At 43.0% G+C, this 24,645-nt stretch overlaps 1 protein-coding gene across 1 annotated transcript in view; it reads left to right on the top strand.

Annotated features, from left to right (window-relative positions):
* The window catches only part of ANTXR1 (ANTXR cell adhesion molecule 1), a 185,634-nt gene that overhangs the window by 12,510 nt on the left and 148,479 nt on the right, over positions 1 to 24,645 (top strand). Inside the window, exons 4-8 of the mRNA XM_081797283.1 lie at positions 7,492 to 7,573; positions 8,150 to 8,183; positions 9,626 to 9,705; positions 12,719 to 12,787; positions 14,480 to 14,560. Coding sequence (XP_081653409.1) covers positions 7,492 to 7,573; positions 8,150 to 8,183; positions 9,626 to 9,705; positions 12,719 to 12,787; positions 14,480 to 14,560 — 346 coding nt within the window. The remainder of the gene's footprint in view (positions 1 to 7,491; positions 7,574 to 8,149; positions 8,184 to 9,625; positions 9,706 to 12,718; positions 12,788 to 14,479; positions 14,561 to 24,645) is intronic.

The following is a 24,645-nucleotide window of genomic DNA, read 5'->3' as shown; positions in this document are numbered from 1 at the left end:
CATCGTCTCTCATGGTTCGTCTACCCCTCCGATTTCCCCTGCTTCATTCTTCCCCTCCCGCTACCTTCTTCTTCTTCTTTTTTTTTTCTTAACATATATTGCATTATTTGTTTCAGAGGTACAGATCTGAGATTCAACAGTCTTGCACAATTCACAGCGCTTACCAGAGCACATACCCTCCCCAGTGTCTATCACCCAGCCACCCCATCCCTCCCACCCCAGCCCCCACTCCAGCAACCCTCAGTTTGTTTCCTGCGATTAAGAATTCCTCATATCAAGAGGATTTATATTTTTAAGATGAGAGATACTAGAGTATATTTATATGCTGGTAATCAGCCTCTAGTATTTTTCTTCCTGACTTGAAACAAATGTGTAGTCACAAATATTTAGAAAAAGGCTTGATAGTATTTCTGCTTCTGGTTAGGATGTAGAGGAATGTGAAAAACCTTCATTCCGATGGTCAAGCAGAAAAGTCCCAACAAAATAAAATCCATATGTTTCTATGGGGTTAACAGACATACAGGAAGCACTGATGAGCTGAATTAGAGAAAAACAAGCCCCTTATAGCTGAGCAGAGATCTACAGAAACTTCCATACTTGGTGATGGATATGATCTGGGTATGGGCAAAAGTAGGGTAGCCATGGAGACTTTTCAGAGATGAGGAGAAGTCAGCTGAACCTCAGTCAATGATGTGTGCGAGAGGGATGGATTATCTGAAGGAGCCCCACATGAAAAAGAAATCTCTGTCTGACAATTCTCCCCCTCACCTGCACCTCTGCATTTTTTCTAAGAAAGTATCAGTGGAACAGTTGCTGAAAAGTGAAGAGAAATTGCATAATACTATATATGGATCACTGTGGTGCTTGGATTCTGGTGTTCTACCAGAGTTGAATCCAACAGCAAGCAAAAATGACTGAAGCTGCACCCACCTCCCTCCCAACTCAAAGACTGAAAAGACCACAAATGCAGGGCAGGGCGGAAGTCTGAGAATCAGGCTAATAACAGGGAACGGCGTCTAATTAAAGCTGTGACCCAGCCTAAACTCAACCTAACTCAAGGAGGAATCTAAATAATCAGCCCCCACCCCACCCCCAGCTCCCAAAGATAAAAGGCTTATGAGCAAAATAAGTCAACATTGTACCTAAGTTTCCACTGCTTTTCTTTTATACACAATGTCTGAAACACAAATGAAAAGATAATGAGGCATGGGAAAAAGGCAGGAAAATGTGACCCATAATCAAGAAAAAACACAGTAATGGAAGCAAACCACAGATCATTCAATGGTTGGAATTACCAGACAGGGATTTAAAGCAACTATTATAAACATGTTAAAGAATTTACAGGAAAAGGTGACTACAATGGAGACACAGGATATCAGTAAGAAAAAACAACAACAACAACAACAACAAAGAAAACTCTAAAGAACCAAGTGAAAACTATGGAACTGAAATACAATATCTATAGAAAAGGGATTGATGAACTTAAAAACAAGTTAATAGAAATTATCCAAACTGAATGAGACAGAAAAGTGATCAGGGGGCAAAGGGGGGTGATGACCCAGCCCTTATGATTTGTGGGATAATACCAAGTGGTCTAATATACGTATAATTGGAATACTGAACATGACATTCTGCAGACGAATCTAAAACCCTCAAAGAACCCCAAACAGGAGGAATACAAAGAAAAACATCATCTAAGTGCAAAGTAGTTGAATTTCTGAAAACCAGAATAAAGAGATAATCTTAAAACATAGGGAGAAGGGAAAAGACATATTACAAAGAGAGGAGCAACAATGAAAATCACTTACTTTTCATCAGAACAAAAGACATGCAATCCAGAAGGCAACAGACTGATTTCTTTACAAAGGTGAGAGGAAATAACGACAACTTAGGATTCTATATCCAGTGAAAATATCCTTAAAATTGCAGGCAAAAATTAAGACATTTTTAGGGGAAAAAAAAACTGAGAAAGTCATCCCCAGCAAACCTGCACTACAAAAAGAAACAACTGCTAAAGGAATTCTTCAGGCTAAAGGAAAATGATACCAGATGTAAACTAGATCTACAAAAAAAAGGAAGGAGGAATAGCAGAAATAATAAATATTTTCTTAATTTTGCAAAAAGATGATTGCTTAAGACAGATATAAGAACGACATTTTGGAGTTTATTACATATATAAAAGGATATATTACAGTAATAACATAGAAGATGAGAGGGGATATATGGAATCAGAATGTTAAAGCGTTCGTTCTTTCATTATATGAGAAGTGACATAATATTAACTTATAGTAGCCTGTGTTAAAGTAAGGATGAATACTGTAATCCATAGAGCCACTGCTATAGAAAGGATGTTACTACAGATCCTACAGATGTTAAAAGATAATGAAGAAATATTATAAACAACATTATGGAAAGAAATTCAACAATACAAAAGAAATGAATAAATATCTGTACATATTACTGCATATAAATTATAGCTCACTAAAAAATAGAGAGAGAGAAAAGGATCTTTGGTTCAGCATGCAGCTCAGTATCATTAATCATGTTGGCCTATCCTTAAGTAAAAGTCCCAAAGAGGCTATCATTTATATACATTATAAACAAATGATTAGAGTTGGCTGTGAAACATCAAGACTCCAAAAGTAGCAATGAAAGGTCTTTAATTAATCTATGGTCTTTTGTTCTGTTCACTCCATGTTTTTGGTAGTGAGCATCTGGAGCCATAAGGCCATCTGGAAATGTTGCAAACGCAGCATTAGCGGTAGTAGGTAGTGATGTGTGTTTACAATATAAGTTGAGGCTCCAAAGCCAACAACTGCCGGACATTTGAGAAAAGTTCAATTCCACAGAACTAGAAGCTCTTTTACTCAGAGGCAAGAAGTTGACAATGTAGAGCTGATGTTGGGTTATTCTGGGGTGGTGGTGGAGATTGTTTTATAGACTGAAAATGTGGTAGACATTGCATAACCCCAAGGAGGATTTTGCAGTAGGAACATCACTAGGATACTTAGGAGAAAAGCTTGTTGAATGTAGTGCTTCTTGACATGCTTATGTGTGTCCATCCTTTAATGTTTCCATCAGCAAATCTTATCAAAATGTCACATCACAACCAGAATCCCGGAAAGTAATCTTCATGAAGTATGGGAAAATTCCCCGGGCCACAGAAAGTCCAGCAGACATCGTGACCAATTCTCCCACCCCCTACCCCTACAAACCAGTGCAGTGCTGGGGGCACAGTGCATGCTCAGTAAATCATTGTGGAAATGAATGAATGGATGCATGCATGCATCCAAGCTGGAATCATTCATTCAACAGCAAATTATCTATTCTATGCCCATCATTAAGTCTTGCAGGGATTGTACAAGAAACACAGGACATGTGAACTGGAAACCCTTCACTTCTACATAGGAACACTGGCAGACATGTGAAACCACCAAGGAAAACAGGAGACTCTTTAATAGCAGCCTCTCCATAGGATTCTCTGCCTCTCACATTTCCCAGGAAGATAACATTTCATTTGGTAATAACCAAGTCCTCAGAGAGGTTCTTATCACCCCCTTTAAAAGATCTTTCTCCCTGTTTTCTTCCGTTCCTAAGAGAGCATTAAAAAAAAAAATAGGCCCTTATTAATAGTTCTATTGTCCCAGAATTAAAACAGACCCACCATTCCCATGAACCGTCTGTTCTGTTTGCTTAGATGTTGTGGGTGCTTAGAGAAGGGACAGGGAGTAGGGAGGTGAGGCCATAAGTCATTTGATCTTTTGACCAAGAAGGGTGGTATATGGGGAGGTTGTGATCACTGCTTGGGACTGGTGAGTTCCTATCTTGCCAGACATAAAGTATCAGGGAGAAAGACATTTTCCAAAACAGCCTTTGCTTGTTCTGGTACCAAAAAAATAGAAAGCCCAAGAAAATACTTATAAAGAAAAGGAAATAGGCTTAGAGAAAACACCCCAGTTCCCAGACTTTATTTGGCAGAGAAAAAAATACAGTGAAGCCAAGGAACCTTTTCCACACCCCCAATATGCCTTTTTTTAAGCTTCAGTCTTAACACAAGATTCCAATTTTAGTGTTGCGGAAATGTCCCGAACTTTGCAAAGATAACGCCACATTTGCTTTTCTCTTCCCATTTACTTTTTTTTTTTTTAATTTTTTTTTAAAGATTTTATTTATTTGCGAGAGAGAGAATGAGAGACAGAGAGCATGAGAGGGAGGAGGGTCAGAGGGAGAAGCAGGCTCCCTGCCGAGCAGGGAGCCCGATGCGGGACTCGATCCCGGGACTCCAGGATCATGACCTGAGCCGAAGGCAGTCGCTTAACCAACTGAGCCACCCAGGCGCCCTCTTCCCATTTACTTTTAATGCCCAATCTCTTCTCACCTAATTGTCAGAAATTAGCCCCCTCCTCTTTAGTGCCCCCAGCTATTCTGAAGTGTTCCATGTGCCACCTCTGTGTCCTCAGGAACAAACCCCCATTTCCCTATCCCAACCTCAGTCCCATATCCCAGCCTCACCCTCTTGCCGCCTTGCCAGTGTCCTTTCCCTCTTGAAACTGCTGACCGACAGGGCAGTGCTGCCCTCTTATAATGTCACCCTCTCCCTTCCCAATGAGGGACACAGCTCTCATCTTTATCCCTCCTTCTAATGCACAGATATATACCCTTTCTTATCACCAAACGACAGAGTTAAAATTAAACTATGCCTTTTGATAGGAGTTATTGAAATCCTGGGGGCAATATAAAGGGGTACAACAGAGAATTGTTTCTAACCACCACATAGGCACAGATCCAGGATCAATTATCAAGTCAGCTTCTGCCTGGCCTCCCTCCACATGTCCAACGTGAAGCTCATCCCTGCCCCCAAGACTGACTTCTTCCTAGGATGATTAACCTCTTCAGTAAATATTCATTGAATGTTTGTTCTGTTCCAAGCACTGTAGTAAGCACAGAAGATATAGCGGGGACAAAAACAGACAAGGCCCAGCCCTCATGGAGTTCAGAGTCTCGAAATGGTGAAGGAGGTAGCTAAACAAATTAGTACATAATCAAATGTTATTAGTTACAAAATTGTTGGGTGCCATGAGAAAGCCTAATTGAGGGAGTTAGTCTAAATAGGGGAAGTCAAGGAAGGCTACTTTGAGCAATTGACATTTAGGTTGGGACTGAAGGCTGGGTAAGAATTAGCCCAGTGAAGGGCTGGGCAATGGTAGCCCCAGTCCACAGGCAGCAGTGATTGCAGGTGTGAAAGGCCTGTTGGAGAAAGTTGCTTGGGGAGACCAGGGGAGCTCAAGCGAGGAGAGTGGGGGCAGAGTGGTACAGATGAGGCCGGACAGGGAGGCAGAGGAACCATCCCATGGAGGCACTGGGAGGCTTGGCAAGTTTTTCAGATATATACCAAGTGTAACCCAACAGCTATTGAAGGGTTTGGAGCAGGGGAGTGAATGATTCGGCATGTTTTAACCTATATTTTAACAACATTGTAACAGCCATGTGGAGAATGAATGGAAGAAGGGCAAGAGGACAGTCAAAAGAGAACAAGTAACTGTCTTAGTGGTCTAAGCAAGAGATGATGATGGCTCAGACAGTGGCATTGGCAGAAGAGATAGAGAAGTGGTCAGTTTTACGAATGTCTAGAATAGAACTGATGGACTCGATGATAGATTATGTAGGGGGAGCAGGAGAGAGGAGAGTGAAGGCAGAGGGACCAGGAAGGCTTCTGGTTTCTGACTTGGGCAGCTGGGCACGTGGTCTGGTATCTAGGCACTGGTAAGAAAAGCAAACAATAGTCAGAACATTTCTCAAAGTCTGAGTTACTTGGTCTTAAATATTCCACTTGAGAAGCATCAACAACCCAGGCCAGGGACAGGCTCAGGCGAACCCCTGTTTGGTTTGTCTTTTAAAACTTCCAACATCTTGGCAATCCAGCCTCATCCATGGCCGCCGCGTTGCATCAGTTTTAACAGAAAGTTAATTTTGCACTAGACTTCTTCCCCAAGCAATTGCCAGGGTAAGGCAGTAATGAATTTTGTTCATTCATTCAAGGAGAAAGGGTTTAACATAGTGATGGAGAACAGGGCCTCTGGGTTTCAAATTCAACCTCTGCCACTTAGAAGTCGAGGGACTTTGGGCAAGTTCCTTAGCCACTCTGTGACTCAGTTTCCTTATCTGTGAAACGGACATAACAGTGTATCTACCTCAAAGAGCTTTCTTAAGATAATAAGTGAATTAATTATAGGTGGTGTATTTCTAACAGGGGTTGGCACATAGTGACTACTCAGACAGTGTTAGAAATTACCATTGCTCCTCATTAATCAAGGGTTACTGAAACCTCCCACTTCTCCAGCACTGATCTAAAGGAGAATGCTGAGCAGAGTAGAGAGCCATTTTTGAGTCAGTCCGATTTGATTCCAAGTCTGCTCTCCTGCTTAACATCTTTGAACCACATTTTCTCGCCTGTTGTAGGAGAGCAATAATGCCCACCTTGAGCAGTTACTGAGAACATAAAATCAGAAATCCTTGAGCAGGGCCTTGTACATAGCAGAAGCTCAGTAAATGGGAGGTTCTTTCCTTACTCAAAAGGAGCTTGCCTTCCTAATTTACATAGTGCAACTCCACCTCTGTCCCTAAAGAGGCCCCGATGAGAGATAATTACAAACCCTTTTGTAGGCTTACAGATTAGGAATAAGGTTAATGTTTCTTCAGAAATTAACTTTTTTTGCCCTTTGGGCATGGTATGGAGCTATTTAAAAGACAGAAATGTGGATGTGGACATCTTACATCCCAGAGAGAATGATCGACAAAGATTCTCTTCAGTCCCCAGACCATCCACATTTCCCATCACCAGTTGGACCCTTTCCCAGTGCCATAACCCACTTCCTCTTCCTGCCTCCCCCACCACCACCCTGAGCAACCAGAGTAAGAAAACATGGACACCAGCCCACAGAAAACACTCTCGGTTGTCCTGGAAAGCGTAGATTGCCTGAGCTTTTATTTTCAAAGCTGACTACACGGTTTCCTTTGACACATCCGTGCAGGCGGCAGAGTTTGCTCCCGACACCTGCCCGTCCCACCTTCGCTCCTTGTGGTGGCCTTGCCCTGGGTTCTTGGTACTCACCTCTTTCTGGCTCACGTGAGCTGTTTGCATCTTGATATAAAGTTGCCTGAGTTGTCGTGTCATCCCCTCTGGAGCAGTTGCATTTTAGGACTCATTTCCAATGTAGAATGAAAACTTTGTCCTGTTAAGGGGCGGAAAACTCTTGTGAGTGGGTGGATATTCCTGCAAAAGGGTCCCTTCGCCTGAGATTTCACTCATCCTCCCTTATGGCTGACCCTGAATGGATAATGTGCTACAAAGACTTTCCCTCTAATAGGCTTTTGGGGGACGTGGGGGTACTATCGCAGGATCCACAAAAAAAAAAAGATTAATGCATATGTCTCTCCACAGCAAAGTGTAAAATGCTCTAATAAGACTAACAGGGTGTCTTTGGATTTCAGGGAACAGATCCGTCAGGGCCTAGAAGAACTCCAGAAGGTCCTGCCAGGAGGAGACACTTACATGCATGAAGGATTTGAAAGGGTAATTTTAAAATGGTTTCCAACTCTAAATATAAAGTGTGATAGAGAAACATCAACATAAGGATGGCCGATGAGATAAGACACATGTAACTGAACAACCTCCAAGAGCAAGAAAGTAAAAACAATTTTCCCACAAGCTTGCACACTGATAACTCTATCCCAGAGAAGTGAATTTCCTCGCTCCCTCCCTGACACCGACAAAGGGCTTGTTAGCTAATGCTTGGCTGACACTCATGAATCATGCCACACGCAAGTCCCCGACATTTCCAAGGTAACCTTTTCTATATGGTGCGTGAGTGGTTGAGACAGAACGTCAGTGACTTCAGTCATAGGGAAAACAAGTCCCAGTCTGTGAGAAGCAAGACATGGATCCATGTTCACAAGTACCTTAGTTAAATGTCAAGGTAACTTTAGATGAATGCCAACCATTGGTATTTGAGCAAAGCCTGGGTGGGTTACATAAAGAATCAAGACTGAGCTGGCCTACATAGCCAGCCCCAGAACCCACTGCCCACCATGGTATTTGGAATAGCACACAGTGGCTCTAGGTCTAATGTCTCTTCCGTGTGTTTTTCAGGCCAGCGAGCAGATTTATTATGAAAACAGTCAAGGTAAGACTATAATATGAATTATCAAACTTTTTTTTTCTGTGTTGACCTGAAAAAGTGCTTCAGTATCTTCACGTTACAAAAGATAAATGTGATGTCCATAATCCTCCACACCTCATCACAAAGAAGACAAGATGACATGTACCAGGTCAAATTCCACTGTCCTGTTGATGCCAAAAAAAAGTTACATAAAAGTAATGAGGAGCCCATTATGGGCCACAGTCTATAATGTCCGTGAACAGCTTTGCATGCTGAATTCATTAAATTAATAAGTACTTGGATAGGTTAGTAAAGTCTTGGATTTTCATGTCAAATTTAATCTTTTTTGTCCTCCCCCAAGCTCCAAGCCACTTCATTACTGTGATTGGATATGATATTAAGATGAAGATACCAGTGTGGTTTAAAGTTGGCTTCACTTAAATGAAAAAAAAATGTATACAATGTACTTAACGTATAGAAAATATACTTCTTATTATGATTTTAGCTGTTGTTACTAAGACTACAGTGTCTTTCATGGATAGCCTTTCTTTATCTGAGGCAAATCTTTTGAAAGAGATTCAGTATTACAGTGGGGATTTTCTCCCAGGCCTGTAGAGGTGTCTGCTTCCTATTTCCCTCTCAACTGTGACAAATAGAACAGACCCAGTATCAACGCTAAGGCTTGTTAATATAAACCAACCCTCAGCCATGTTAGAAGTCTAAAAATCACTGAAAGAATTCTAGTAGGTTTTCCCAGCTGGTATAATAACTTCCACTCAGCTTATAAATCACGACTATTTCTCCTTGCCCGGTTCTTCAAGGGGTGAGGGGTATGGTCCACTGCGGCCTGTGAGGACTCCTGAACAGCCCATGTGGTAGAGTTTGCCCCCAGGCCTTAACCTCAGTCACATGGACTGTTTTTTTTTTTTTTTTAAAGATTTTATTTATTTATTTGAGAGAGAGAATGAGACAGAGAGAGAGAGCACGAGATGGGGGAGGGTCAGAGGGAGAAGCAGACTCCCTGCTGAGCAGGGAGCCCGATGCGGGACTCGATCCAGGGACTCCAGGATCATGACCTGAGCCGAAGGCAGTCGCTTAACCAACTGAGCCACCCAGGCGCCCCATCACATGGACTGTTAATAGAAAATCATAGAAGTTTGATTCACTGGAGCTACTCCCAGCTATCAGTCCAGTGACCATTCCAGCAGGCTTGGCCGTTTCTGGAGAGGAGACTGAGAAACCCACAAGCAAAACTGTCCCCTCTCCCCCCGCCCCAGAGTCAGTCCCCACAGATGCATTCTTCTTCTTCGCGCTGGAGGTGCTTCTAGTCCCAAAAGAAAAGTTGCTGGTTCTCATAAGATTGACCTCAGGTGGTTGAGCTTATGAGACATCCACCCCCAGGACTGAGAGGGGGTTTCCCTGAGTGCGGCAAGATGGATTGAGTGGGTCTGTGTTGTGTTGAGCAGGATACAGGACGGCCAGCGTCATCATTGCTTTGACCGATGGGGAACTCCATGAAGATCTCTTTTTCTATTCAGAGAGGGAGGTAAGCGATGGCCTGGCCTATATCTAACACAGACATGGAAACAGGGCTCCTTCCTCCTCAGAAACGGACTGCGCTCTTTCTACTCAGACAACACGATTAGGTGTTCTTTGTAAAAACCCCCGGGTAAAGTAGTGTCTCATATGTAAAAATAATAATAATAATAATTCATTTTTTTAAAGTGAACTCTCACATCTCACACATGGTAGATGTTTTTCCCCCTTGCAAAATATTTGCCTGTTACTCTGGGTTTTGAGGGATAAAAGTTGCTTATCATGACTTGATTGAAAGCACTATATTTATCTAGCAGTTTTGAAATAACTACATATCACTTTCAAACAAAAACGGTGCCATTTTTCCCCCATTTCTGCTAAAAACAGGAGGAGGGGAAAGAATCACTTGAAATATGTAAGAACCAGTCTGGTCAGAAGGTATTAATCACTGAGATTCTCACTCCGAGAATCAAAGTTGAATATTAATTGGTAGCAAAGTAAATTGCAATCGCTCCTACGGTATTTCTCCTTCCTTTTCTTTTCTTTTTTTTTTTTTTTTTTATTTTAAAAGATTTTATTTATTTGACAGAGAGAGAGACAGCGAGAGAGGGAACACAAGCAGGGGGAGTGGGAGAGGGAGAAGCAGGCTCCCCGCAGAGCAGGGAGCCCGATGTGGGACTCGATCCCAGGACCCTGGGATCATGACCTGAGCCGAAGGCAGTCGCTTAACCGACTGAGCCACCCAGGCGCCCTCTCCTTCCTTTTCTTTATGTTCTCGAAGAAAAGTATTCCTTAAAGCAAGTGAGAGTATTCTCTCTAAACGAAGCTTCCAGTTTGTATAAATAGTTTCAGAAAAAGAGGTTTATTCGGGAATTGAAAAATAATGTTTATATTTAGGAAATCCTTTCCTTTCCAGTCTGAGATTTGAGCCACATGTATAATTGGCCCAAGAAACTAGTTCACCATTACTGACAAAGTTAGAGAGAAACACAATAAGGAAAAAGACAGGCAGTGAGGAAGGAAATGCTGGCGTCTGGGGGAGGAGTTAATCAGAGCCTGACACTTACCTCAAGCTCTTGACTATTATTTGATTTAAATTCAGCTCCCTTGGCAAACAATCATTCATTCATTCATTCATTCATTCATTCATTCAGTGTTAACTGAGTGCACTGCATGTGCTGGGCACTTTGCCTGATACTAGGGAAACAGGTGAAGAAGGTACGTTTGCTGCCCTCATGGTGCTTACCACGTAAGGATGCAATGCTGCTTTTTGAAGCCTCTGCTGGCGAAGGGCATGAGGAAATGCTGTAGGTAAACACACCACTTCTCCCCTACCCATAACTAGTACAAAAGATCATTTGCATTGGGGAAGCACACTAGTAAATGTGACAGACCCTGCCTGAGCATTTGGAAAATAATATACTCCCATATTCTAAAGTTGAAACTAATGATACAATGGGAACGCAGAATGGCTTATTTTGGGTGCTGCACAACAGTCAAATAAAGTAAAAACCCTAATAAGGAAATAACTGAATATGAAATAAATGATGGATGTCAGAGGCTTAAAATACGGGTTAGTAGAAAAGAATTTTAGGTATGGCGCGTACAAACTTGGAAAAATATTTGGAGTGCCAGCGCCAAGAGAAGGAGGCTTTCTGAAAAAGAAAGATAAAGCTCAAGATACATAAAGAAATGAATTTTTCCATTTTTGAGAATCCTATATAAAGCCCAATTAGAGAGAAAGAGTCAAAGAAGTTACTACAGATAAGGCTAGAGATAGACTGTGTGTAAAAGTTAGTTTTATCCTTAAAGCAGCAAAGCATATTTTTAAAATGAAGGGAAAAAGTATGTGTTTCTTCTAAAATTCAGTGTTTCGGAATGTTTCAATCACAAGTGGGTTTGAATACTAAAGCGAGGGGTGGAGGAGGAACACAATTCAGATCAATATGCATACACTGAGCACCTACTATGTGTTTACTATCAATTATTTAATAAGCACCTACTGTATATTCCAATGATTTCCAAATTTTATTTTCTATTCTGAAACACAGAAGAACCTGGAAATAAGATATCAGAGCCTTTAATAAATCAAATATTAAAATCAAGCCAAAACCTGGATGTTATTCATTATGTTGCCCTCTCGATACTTAATTGTAGAGAAGGTCATGGGTTCCCTAACTCGACTATAGACCATAATTCCCATACCATTAAACCAGTGTACTCTGTGGGAATGAAAAGGGCCTTATTCACAAAGGGTGCTGACATTTATAAGCATCTGCGTTGTTCTAGGCCTTGTATGAGGAGCTCTGAATATGTTATCTCATTGAATCCCCAAACACTTTACAGAGCAAAGCCAAAACTAGGTATAACGGGTTCCAAAGGCCACATCCTTTCTATTATACCATGCTGCTATTACAAAGGAAGAAAAGTATGTCAATAAAAATTCTTCAGAGGAATGGAATAATCATTTCCCCAGAATATTTTTTTAAGATTTTATTTATTTATTTTTATTTTAGAGAAAGAGCAAGCAGGGGGAGGAGCTGGGGGGAGAGAGAGGGAGGGGAAAGAATCCCAAATTGACTCTGCGTTGAGCACGGAGCCCAGTGCAGGGCTCGATCTCAGGACCCTGAGATCATGACCTGAGCCGAAATCAAGAGCTAGATGCTGAACCGACTGAGCCACCCAGGAGGCCCCCCCCAAGAATATTTAATAGGCTTATCCTAGTCTACTGTTCCCTTTTCCTCCCCTCGTCTTTCAAATCCCTTCATCAAGACTACTTCCAATGCTCTTTCTCAACACGTCCCATTAGGCTAATCACTCCTCTCATGTCCCTCATACATCACGGTAGAATGTGCTGTTTACTAGAGGGTGAGCTCCTTGGGAACAGGGATTGCCCTCTCCATTGTGGTACCTGGCACATAGTATGTGCTCAATAAATACCTGATCGTGGAAGTTAGTCTGGTTAATCCAAAAGGAGTATATTTGCCACTTCTCTGTCTAATGGCTTTTCTCCATTGACCCAGGCTAACAGATCCCGAGATCTTGGTGCCATTGTTTACTGTGTCGGTGTGAAGGATTTCAATGAAACACAGGTATGGATTTCTTCAGGTCTGGGAGCTTGTGAATGATAGAGAACATGTGTATTCAGTGCAGCAGCACAAACACCCCTTAAATAGGTTATTTTTCCATAAACGTTGAGCAAGCAAGAATTATTGGATGTGTAAGGGACGTGAAGCCAAGCCGATGCATTTGGGGGCTGTGAATGCAGACTATCCAGGCAGTATCTTCTTTGGTTGACTTTCTTGGTAGATGTTAAATTGCCAAGGTGTCAAAACAGATCTGAATAACATTAGAAAACTTGTTGATTGTTTTTCTTTTTCATTTAGTTTAATGAATCTAATTTGGCTTAAATGTCAAACATCCCTCTTCTCCCATTAGAAATTCAGTGCATTTTCAATACAAAAAAAATAAATATACAGTTGGTCCTTGAACACTGCAGGGATAGGGATATCAGCCCCCCTACACAGTCAAAAATCCATTGACAGCTTTTGACTCCCCAAAAACTGAACTACTAACAGCCTACTGTTGACTGGAAATAACATAAACAGTTGATTAACACATATTTTGTATGTTATATGCATTATATACTCTATTCTTATAACAAAGTAAGCCAGACAAAAGAAAATGTTACTAAGAAAATCATAAGGAAGAGAAAAGACATTTACAGTATTTTACTGTATTTATTGAAAAAAATCCGCGTGTAGGTAGACCTGCTCAGGTCAAACCCATGTTGTTCAGGGTCAGTCATAATTGGCAAGTGGGCAAAAAGAATGTACAAGTATAGATATGCAAATTGTGACATTTTGCTAACAACCTACATAACTGTTCCTCAATGTAGGTCATCATTTCTTTTTGTTTTAATGACATGGGACAATGCTTATGATATTAGGTGAATAAAATAGGGTTACAAAACAGTGGGGATAGTCTGAGTCCACCTTTAAAATAAATGTGTGTATTTGGGGAGGGAAAGTATGAAAGACTACATAGTATATCAAATTAATAATAGAAAAATGGTAGGGGGAAGATAGATAGATAGATAGATGAGTAACTTTTTTTCTTGTTAACACTCCTGGGTTTTCTGAAACTTCCCATTGGTTGTGTGTTACTTTTGCCATCAGGGAAGGTCATGGCACTGACCATGATGGTGGCAGGCACAGAACTATAGATTTGGAGTAGAAAAGTCCACAGATCAGATTCTTCTTTCTCCTGTCCTCTGTTCTGTGAAACAAGAGAGCCAAACCAATTGCAAGGGTCCTCTCCTCAATGAGTAATTTGAGCGAAAGGGAAGGGGCTCCATTCATTGGCTTTGCCCAACACCAAAACTTAAATTTATTTTTAAAGTTGCTCTGAAAGGAAACCTGAGTCTGTTCGATTCAAATACAGTTGCCAACAGAAATTTGAGTGAATGGGAGAAAAATGAGCCAATGGCCTGCCCCCAAATCTATAAATACATCCACCCAGGCCAAATGTTCATCTAGCTGAGCAATCTTACCTCTGCTCCCAAGGAGAAAAGTATTAAAACAAATGTAAAAGCTGGAGCTGACCCTCTAGGCCTGCTCCAGAAAGGCCGCTGGTAAGCTCATTACTACCGAGGGCTTTTCAGTGAGGCCCAAGGCCTCAGGTTCCTCTGGGTTCTAAAAGTCGATGGAGCCCCCTGGACTCAGTTCTCTGCAGCCAAGCCTGACACATCTCCATGTGCGTTTGTGTGTTTGCTGTGTTCTCAGCTGGCCCGGATTGCGGACAGCAAGGACCACGTGTTTCCCGTGAATGACGGCTTTCAGGCTCTGCAAGGCATCATCCACTCAGTGAGTAGAGCCCTTCCTCTAAAACTGGACCTTGGGCACTCTCTGCCCCCGATCCACTAAAAATTGCCCAGTCCCCTCCCTCGAAGGCTGGTGTTCTCTGCTTGAGACAACATTCCTTTGCCTATCTTTGTTATCTATCATGTCCCACTTCTCCCTCCTGCCTTCCACACGTTTCTTTTCTCGTTCTCCTGTGCCAGTTGACCCTACAAGATAAATTAAAAATTGAAGGGAATGGGCGCCTGGGTGGCTCAATCTTTAAGCGTCTGCCTTCGGCTCAGGTCATGATCCCAGCGTCCTGGGATCGAGCCCCGCATGGGGCTCCCTGCTCCGCGGGAAGCCTGCTTCTCCCTCTACCACTCCCTCTGCTTGTGTTCCCTCTCTCACTGTGTCTCTCTCTCAAATAAATAAATAAAATCTTTAAAAAAAAAATTGAAGGGAACCCTGGTCTGGCAGCAAACCAAACTTCAGATAGTTCAATTCTCATACTGGAAACATCGCTTGATGGTGTGCACCTGACCTCAGCTTTTCCAACCATGACTGAATGCAAGCTGCCTTCTAGAGCATTGGCAGGCTCAATCTGTATCTCTTGACCATCAGAGGTACTTTCGACCAGTGGTTCTTTACCTTGGCTGCCTACTGGGGTCATCTGGAGCAGGATTTTTAAGATCTTCCCAGGGGACTTTACTGGAACCACAACTTTAAACCTATGGTCCCCAAATATGAGGGATTCACTCTTCTTCAGGGTTTTCAATCACCATGCCTTCTTTCCACCCCAGCCTGGGTTGGATGGAACAATCCTACACACACAAATGGGTTTTTTTAGCCCCCCTTTCCTGTCAGGGAACAGAATCGGCCTCTCTTTTCCACCCTCCATACATAGGCCAGGCCCTTGGTCCAGCCGGAATATTGGATGATGCTGGTATTTATTTATTTATTTATTTATTTATTTATTTATTATGCTGATCTTTAAAGCCCCAGCCAGAAGGCCAGTGTGTGGGCCGCACCTGTGATAAAGTCCAGAAGCACTGTCTCCTCTACCTTTAGGTTTTGTGATTGGGCAGATGGCCAGCAGTTTCTCCAGTAGAAACTCACCAGGCTCCAGGGTCCAGGATGCAAATTCAGAGCTCAGAGGGTCACTATCCCCTTCAGATATCAAGGGGGTCTTAATCCAGGGGTTACCAGCCAGAACCAGGATCTGCCCAGCTCTCCCAGACTGACCTAGGAAAACTCCAATGTACTTCCATGCCCGCTTTCACTCCCTCCAAGGTTTGCTAAGAACTCCTGTGGGGTGAGAAGAACTTTGGAGCTGGTCATCCCAGAATTTAAATTCTGGCCCAACGACTTACCATTTATAGATCCTTGGATGAGTTATCTCACATGTTTCCTTATTTGTAAAAAGGGATTGATGGTAAGACTTACATCACCGGACTGTTTGAGGATTGTAAGAGATCACACTGGTGAAATTACCTAATATTTTTCCAGGCACGTAATAGGTACTCAAGACATATGAATTACCTCCTCCTTCACTTTCCTTCCTCATCACATAATGGACATTAGTATCAGTTTCCTCCAATCCTCTAGATTTTCTTGAATATACTTAAAAACCACTTGGGAACCTTGCTTAAAATACCAGTTCCCAAGTCCTATCCCCAGAGATTCTATTGCAGACAGTATGAGATGGTGCCCAGAAATCTGTGTCTTTTAAATCTGTTGGTTTTTTTTTAAATAAATGCCCAAGGGGCACTTTCAGAACATTGATACATGTGACCTTAAATTTTCAGAATTGTGAAAAATAATCTCACCTCAGGTTAGGAACTCCTACCTTAAATATGTACAGATGATGGTCATCTTATTCAAGAGGTATTTGTTGATAAGGAACAGAAACCAACTCAAACTACTTTCACCAGGGAGTGGAAATTATTGAGAGAATTATCAGTCCCAATACTAGATCCCCAGGTGAGGGGCCCCTGCTCCAAATAATTTCTGGGATCAGTGTGGCATACTTGCCAACATAAGCAACAAGGACTGCAATAAACATAAAATAATACCCAAATGGTGCAAAACATGATTTGGGGCTGATCATGAAGCTCAGAGGTGGATTATCGTGGGCTGGAGCCTTCATGAGAAAGTGGGACAGACCTAAATCTATGAAAGACCCAGGAGGAATGATGGGTAGCACCAGGGAAGAGATGACATGACCCCAGCCCAAAAGCTGGAAAAGGGAAAAGCATACTCCGAGGACAATAATAATAATGCCTAACTGTCTGGGGGGAGAGTTTGGTAAAGGATCAGGAGTAGTAAGAAACAAGCCTAGACATTGGTTTGGAACCAGACTGAGAAGAGGCTTGAAGGGGTTTTGATTCCAACTCTGTGAGTGTAATCACTGAAACATTTGGAACATCTAACAAGTGATATTTAGGAAGAGAATCTGATGGTGGTATCCGTATATAGGAAGAAAAATGGGGGGATCTAGAGGCAGGAGCCTACTGCAGCATGAGTGCACAGTCTTGCTTTCAGATAGCTGGATTCTGAACAGGGACGACTCTTACCTGTTCAGAGGTTCTTAGGAGCCATGTGCCACATCACTCAAGAGGCAGTTCCTACCCAAATAATCAGAATCATTTTATCTGCATAAACTGGTGTTGTCCTTGACTATTTCTACCTTAACAACTCACCCAAGCTCGACGTGAGCCCCCCAGATGTTTGGAAAGCTCTTCCCACCCCTAAATGGAAATAACTCTAAAGATGTTTCAGGAATTTCAGCAAAATGGTCTCCCAAAAATTGGGAAAAAAATAATAATTTGAGACTCCAGTCTCCAAACTTGAGCTGAATGATAACATTCTTATGAGCTTTTTACCTGGGAGTTAACGCTCGTGGTTGCGATCCTTCCAACACTTGAAATCCATGTTTATGGCAGTTATCAATTCATTTGCTTAGACAGAGAAACAGGGACAAGCGCGGCGGGGCTCATCTTTCTCAAGACAGACAGAAATAATTATGGCCTCAAGTTGGCTATTTTTAAGAAGTAGGTTCATTTCTCCTCTGGATACTGAAAAGAAAGCTCTTTTTTTTTCCCTGCCATCTGAAGCGTCTATTCCAACTTGTTCCCACGGATGTTGTTTTGTGGCTGGTGATTTTCTTATAATAAAACAGGACTGGTCTTAATTATCCCAAATAGGAGTACAGAGCAGCTCTCAACAAGCTCAGATGGTTCATCAGCTTTTCAGCCCATCATGACCTTATATTTAAATCCCAAATCAAGATGCGGGAGCTAATATTTTTTTTGCTCTTTTATCCAGTACTCATTGAAAACCTTAAATAGTACACTCTTGCCATTCAGCTACAAGTAAAGCGATGGAGACCCTGGCCTGGTGGAGCTTACAATCTAGTGGGAGGGGCACATAAAAAAGATGTAAATAAATACATATGTATAGTTAAAATTGCGATAAATAGTACAAAAGTAGCAACCAACCACCAAGATTAAGAGTAAAGGGATTGACACAGAGCCCAGGCCCCTTTGAAGACATGACCTGAAGAATGAAATCAAGCCATCCACTGGAAGGGCATGGATAGAACATTCTCGGCAGCACTCAGCCCTGTGATGGAGCATGGCAGAATGAAGGAAGAAGAAGTGGGAACTGGCAGAAGATGACGTGAGGGGCAAGCAAAGGCTAAATCATGCACAGCCTGGAGGGCCGTTTTACTCGAAGGACAGTGGGGACCTATAGCCCGATACAAAGCCTGACAATAGCACAATGATGCTTGAAATTCAGACTCTCAGGGAGTCCAGAATCATGGCCCTTGATCTGTTTCTCCTCCAGATAACAAATAAATAAACCCTCGGGATCAATAGTAATGTCGGCCTGTGAAGAAGAAAACTCACAGTGACTTGTGGAGCATCTTCCATCCACCAGGACTTCTGCTAGGCACTGCCACCGTCACTCTCTGCAGAAGGTCTTATCCCAGTGTTACAGGTGAGGAAGCTGGGGTGTAGGCAGCTCAGAGAAACTGCCCAAGTCTTCCGGCTCATAATGGTCGAGTGGGGAATTTGAACCGAGGCCTGGTTCCAGAGATCCTGCTCTTTCCACAGTACGAGACCGAGAATGTCTGAGGAAATGGAAAATCACCACTGAATTACCAGGAGCTGATTATCCAGGGCCTGGATTCAGCAAATCCCGGAATCCTCAGCTTCCACAAACGGGTTCTTGTGTTTTGGTCTTTTCACTGTTCCCCAGCCCTCCCTACTTTAAGGGAGAAGTACTTTTGTGTTAGATTTGTATAATGTTTATTTTTCATGGCGTTCTCACTTGTTTCCCATTTTAGTCTCTCAGCGGCAGGACATAGGGAAAAGGCAGAAAGAAATTGACAGCTGTATGGGGCACATGGGTGGCTCAGTTGGTTAAGCGTCAGACTCTTCATTTTGGCTCAGGTCATGATCTCAGGGTCCTGAGACTGAGCCCCGCATCAGGCTCTGGCGCCCGGGACAGACTCTGCTTGAGATTCTCTTTCTCCCTCTCCCTTTGCCCCTCCCTCTGCTCGCACATGCTCACTCTCATCTCTTAATTAATTAATTAATTTTAAAAATCTTAAAAAAAAAAAAAAAAGAAATCAACCGCTGTAGATCACACTGTATTTGGGACCAAACATTGTTCCTTTATCCCAGTGAATATGACCCTATTTTAACATCATAACAACCCTGTGAAGAAAATGTTCTTATTCCTTTTTTTACAGATGAAGACACAGAACCTCAGATAACCTTCTTGAGAGCACATGGCTGTAAGGGGTGACTCCAGAGCCTGTGCTTTCTCCCCCCGCCTCTATTTCCCTAGGAAGGTAAAAATAATAAAAGCTACCATTCCGTGAGTCCTGAGGTTCTAGACACGGTGCCGATCATTTTACGTAGGCGTCTCATCAGATTCTCACGACCAGCCTTTAGTGTGGATATTGTCATCCCTTCTACAGAAGTAGATGCCGTAAGGACAGAGATCCGCTAGCTTGGGCAAGGCCGCATGGCAGTGAGCGGTGATCCGGAGTAGACTCTGCTGTATCACTAATGCCCATGATGGAAATGACCGTAGTGCTCTGCTCAGTCATGTGGGTAGGCCAGGAGGCAGCTCCATTTCAGAGGAGGAGACATGGAGAACCAAAGATGTGAAATGGCTCGATGCAGTTCACATAGGTACAGCAGAGGCAAAGCCAAAACCCATGTGGCCTGACCTCTGAGTGCACAGTGGCTGGGTGGAGGAGACCACCTCTAGGTGGGGAGCACATCTGAAAATATTGATTTCTGCTCGAAGGATGAAGTCCCCTCACCAGGAGAAGCTGGCTGCTTAACACAGCCTGAAAAGAACATCTTTCCTTCCACACATGCTCAAGGACTCTACCTCTGAGGACAGAAGTCCTACTTGCTTTTGCAGAATACGGTTGATAAATTATAAGACAGACTTTGGGTGGTTGAAAGATTGTAGCCCTTCAAGCCAGTACAACTGTAAAGGAAGAAACGATTCCTTTGCCTTCCCTTCTTGTGGCTTCTTCGGGGAATTTCCACTGACCACAACTGGTAAGGGTAGCGCCAGCCCTCAGGCGAAAATATGAAGCAAAGGTCCAGCAAGTCTCCTGGGTCTTGGTTTTCCTTTGCAAAAGTGCTGCAGCCAGTGAAACGGGGACCTCCTTGAGGGCTGGTTTCAGACACCACTAACGTGGGTCTGCAACTTTGAATCCCAGCATTTGGCCTGGTTATCCTGATGTTAACCCCTCCCCCCAGCTGTCCCCACTTTGTGTGCAGTTGAGGGCAGTGCCTGGAGCCAGGCACATTGTCTATGAGAAGGAGAACCCAGTGGCTGGCACCAAAGCATGTCCCTCTAGGAGTATCTCCCTGGAATAAATATTTCAGCCTGCATCGGGCTTCCTATTAAGAGAGGGTAAAGCAGTGCATAGAGCATTCTGTGAGTTGGAGCAACAATAAACACGTGTCAAGCAAACACAAATATACTTGCGAGGATTTCTCACGAGTTTTGGCATGAACATCCTGGTTATCAAGGAAGCTGTAAGATCAGCGAAACTGGAGAATAAATCTATTCCATGGTGTATATAGAATTGTTTTATTTATGGAAACCAGATTCTGTGATTTCTCCCTTTCCCTCATGGGAACTGGAAGACCTGTACCCCCTAGTCTGGCCCAGGCCCTAACAAAGCTATGACAAAAGGCAAAGCCCGTCTTCTAGGCCTTCCCTTCCACCTACTCTTCCAAGACTCCTCCAGGAACTGCTAAGGGTTGCCCTCCAATCAAAATCCGCATCGTATTCACACACTCTGGAAAGTACCTGACTTTACTGAACTAACCCTCTTTCCACAGCTAGCAGAGCGGGAGGCCCAACTCAGCAGCAATAGCCCTCCTCTTAAGTCAGGCTTGTTTGTGATTGGAAGATATCCCCTGCTCTTCCTTTGCCCCATCTGAGTCCTGTCTCAAAGCCTGTCTGGACCTCCAGGCCCAGCTGAGTCCTCTCTTCTCCTTGGAGTCTCCCCTGGTCTCTCCTCCACCTTGACCTCTCCCTGCCTTGAACCCCAGTGGCACTAATTGTTGGCACCATTTGCTTGGCACTTGGGTCTTTTTCATGCTATCTGCCGTTCCTCCTGGTCAGATGCTAACACTACCATCACAGAGACTGCCCCATTTGTTGTAGTCTTCGTGGTGTCCCGTGCTATGCTTTGCATACTTTCTCATTACAGAGCAGCCCAGAGAGCTGCATAGCATCCGTGACCTGCATGACGAGTGGGCAGCTCTGTGGCTTTGTTTCTGGTAAAATCCCTTCGGTCCTTCCCCCACTCTCTCTTCCGAGATTGTATCTGTAAACGATGGCATTTGGGGCTCCATTCCCATTAGCAGGCCTGGATACAAAACATAAATGGAATCAACTGTAGTTTCTGTAGCGAGCAGAAACTCTTTTTAAAAAACATTGGCCTCCACGATTATTAATTAGTCTCAGACTTTGCAGACATTCAGGCCATTTCAACTAAGCTGTTATTTCTGTTCAGCTTATTGAAGAGTCCAAATGCAATAAAAATTCCCATAGCTTGACGAGGCTACCAAGATCACGGAGGGGCATGTCCAGTCACTCCTCAGGTCACCCCCACTCCTCCTTTGGTTCCTCCTCCCACTAGGAGTCTGCTAAGACCCACTGGAAAAGCGACAGCAGAATTTAGAGCAAAATCCAGTGAAACGCTGCAGGGTTCTGCTCTCAAGGAGGGCAGCTGACTCTGCCAATATTCTGGGGGTCAACAGGCTCATCTTACTAAATAAACCACGTTTCGGAGTTCACAGCCATCTGAGCTTTCCTTCTGAAAACAGGAGAGGAAAGTGGTTTAGTGGGAAAAAAAATGAATTTCTTCAGTTTCAGGACCTTGTTTGTCCTATGCTCCTTCACACCATACTCACTGAGTGCAAAACAAACTGAGGGAAGAGTTGTATTTATTTAAGTGAGCTGGGTCACCCTCCCACCACCCCCCCAGACAAAAACATTTGCATATTTTGAGGATAAGCTCTATTGTCCAAAATTCAGTAATCCACTTAAACTGTTTCTTGCATCTTAGAGTATTCATTTGGTATAATATACGAGTATACATAAAACCATACATGAATCCTGGAAAGATGAGGGTATAATAGTAGATTTTTATTTTAAATTCAGATTTGGTAGACCTGGGGTGCCTGGGTGGCTCAGTCGGTTAATCGACTGCCTTTGGCTCAGGTCATGGTCCCAGGGTCCTGGGATCGAGTCCCGCATCGGGCTCCTTGGATCAAGTCCCCCATCAGGCTCCTTGCTCAGCAGGGAGCCTGTTTCTCCCTCTGCCTGTAGCTACCCCTACTTGTACTCTTGCTTACTCTGTCCTACACGCGCGCTCTCTCTCTCTCTAGCAAATAAATAAATAAAATCTTAAAAAAAAAAAGATTTGGTAGAACTGACATGGGTCTAGGATAATATCCATAGTTAACAATAGCTGTACCTATTCGTTTAAAGTGTGGAATGGAAGTTAGTTAGGAAAGGTGACTATTTTTTAAAAAAAAAAACACTTTGTTAGAGATCTGGGGCTCCCGGGTGGCTCCGTCGGTTGGGCAGCCGACTCTTGGTTTCAGCTCAGGTCATGATCTCAGGGTCATGAGATCAAGCCGCGGGGTCGGGCTCCATGCTGGGCATGGAGCCTGCTTGGGATTCTCTCTATCCCTCTCCCTCTACCCCTCTCCCCACTACTTGCACTCTCTCTCTCTCTTAAAAAAAAAAAATTAATTAAATACATAAATAGATAGATAAATAAAAATAAACACTTTGTGAGAGATCAAATACAGTCAAAATTCATGGAGACAACATTGCCAGTCCTGAAGGCATGGAGGAAACAGTTGTATGTCCCAAGTTGCCGGACATTTTCTAAAAGCACTTGTCCCCACGCTTATCCAATGTGTATTCTGCCATCTGCCACAGTAGGTGGCCTTCTGTGGGAGCCTGAGTCCCATCCCCCAAGCCCAGACCTCTCCATTTTCCCAAGTAAAGGGGTCAGGGCCTTTTACAAAGTAGGCCAGTCCAGATCTTAGACACAGGGACATGACACACGTACAGCATTGTTGGTGTAAGCCATTAAAAAAAAAAAAAAATAGAGGTGTTAAAATAGGCCATCTGGGAAAGCAATCCCCAAAGATGGTGGTGCTTAATAAGAGGAGGGAAGTGTTAGAAGATGCAGAATATGGCCTTGTTATTCAAAAGACCCTAAGATTGTATATAGAGATAAAGGAAGGCCATAACCTAATCTGCTGTAATGCTAGTGTATGAAGCCATGCAGAAAGTATGCCATTTATTCATTTATTTATTCAATAAATATTTATTAAATGCCTACCATGTGCCAGGTTAGGCATTGTGGATGTATAGTGTTGGGTAAAATAAATGCATTCCTCGCCTCTAGAGTTCATAGTCTCAGGAGGAACATAGATAATGACCAAACAATCAAAAAAATAATTATATAATTATCAACCATGATCAGTCCTCTGAAGGATGGCAGCTTCTACTAAACTGTGGATGGATGCAGAAATATTTCATTGGTAAAATCACCAGGCCACAGGTGGGGTGGCAAAATCTATATTAGATTTGAAAGGTGACAGAGAGATTAAGGACAGTTGCCAAGTTTTTGTCTTAGAGAACTACACAGACATAACCAGTCAATAGGTAGCTAACTAACCTTGGGTCAGCCTACCTCAAGCTCCAAACATCTTAAAACTAGAATGTGCTCTTCATGACAATTAAGACACCAAGAAACCAAGCAAATATGATGAAGCAGGAGCCAGGGGTGGGTGATGGGTTAGAAGCATATATGAGCTACTTTCTGCCCAAGAGAAGTAGCAGTAATAGTATTACCCAAAGTCACAGTATCGGCTACCATTGTCCGGAACCAAATACATGTCAGACATCCTCCTAAGTGCTTTACTGCTAAGAATGTTCTGAGCACATTTCTTGGTGCCTTATTTTCATGAAGGGCACTTGTTGGCTGTGGCCCAAGGGTTGTTAAATGACTATCTACTGACAGATCACATCTGTCTAGTTCTGTCTATAAGACAAAAAGCTTGCCGGTTTTCCTTGATCTCCCTCCCTTCCTGACTCTCCAATCCCATGTGAATTTGACCACCTAAGTCCAAATGAATTTACAAGCTAAATGTCTCTGCATTTATATCAATTATTCATTTTACCATCATACAGCCCCCTGAGGTCAGTGTGTTTCTTATCCCCCTTTTACAGAAGGGGAAACTGAGCTTTCATAACTTGTCCAAGTCCACGTGGCCAGAAAGTGGTAGGGCTCAGATTTGAACATAAATCTATTCAGAGCCCAAATGTGTCTTATCTGTCTCCAGAGCCCAAGTTCTTCAGAATAATGGTTACCGTTAGTTGAGAACTTACCAGGTTCCAGGCCCTGTGCTTGGGTTCTGCCAGTAGTATCTCATTTAATCTTCCCAACTCAACAACTTCATGCAGTAGGTACTATTCTTATCCCACTTTTATAAGTGAGGAAACAGAGACTCAGAGAGGTTGGGGAACTTCCCCAAGGT

The sequence above is a fragment of the Leptonychotes weddellii genome, chromosome 10 (assembly GCF_054177405.1).
Source record: "Leptonychotes weddellii isolate Sample4059 chromosome 10, ASM5417740v2, whole genome shotgun sequence".
NCBI lineage: Eukaryota > Metazoa > Chordata > Mammalia > Carnivora > Phocidae > Leptonychotes > Leptonychotes weddellii.
Note: the sequence above shows the minus strand (reverse complement) of the source record. Positions and strands in the feature narration are given on the sequence as shown.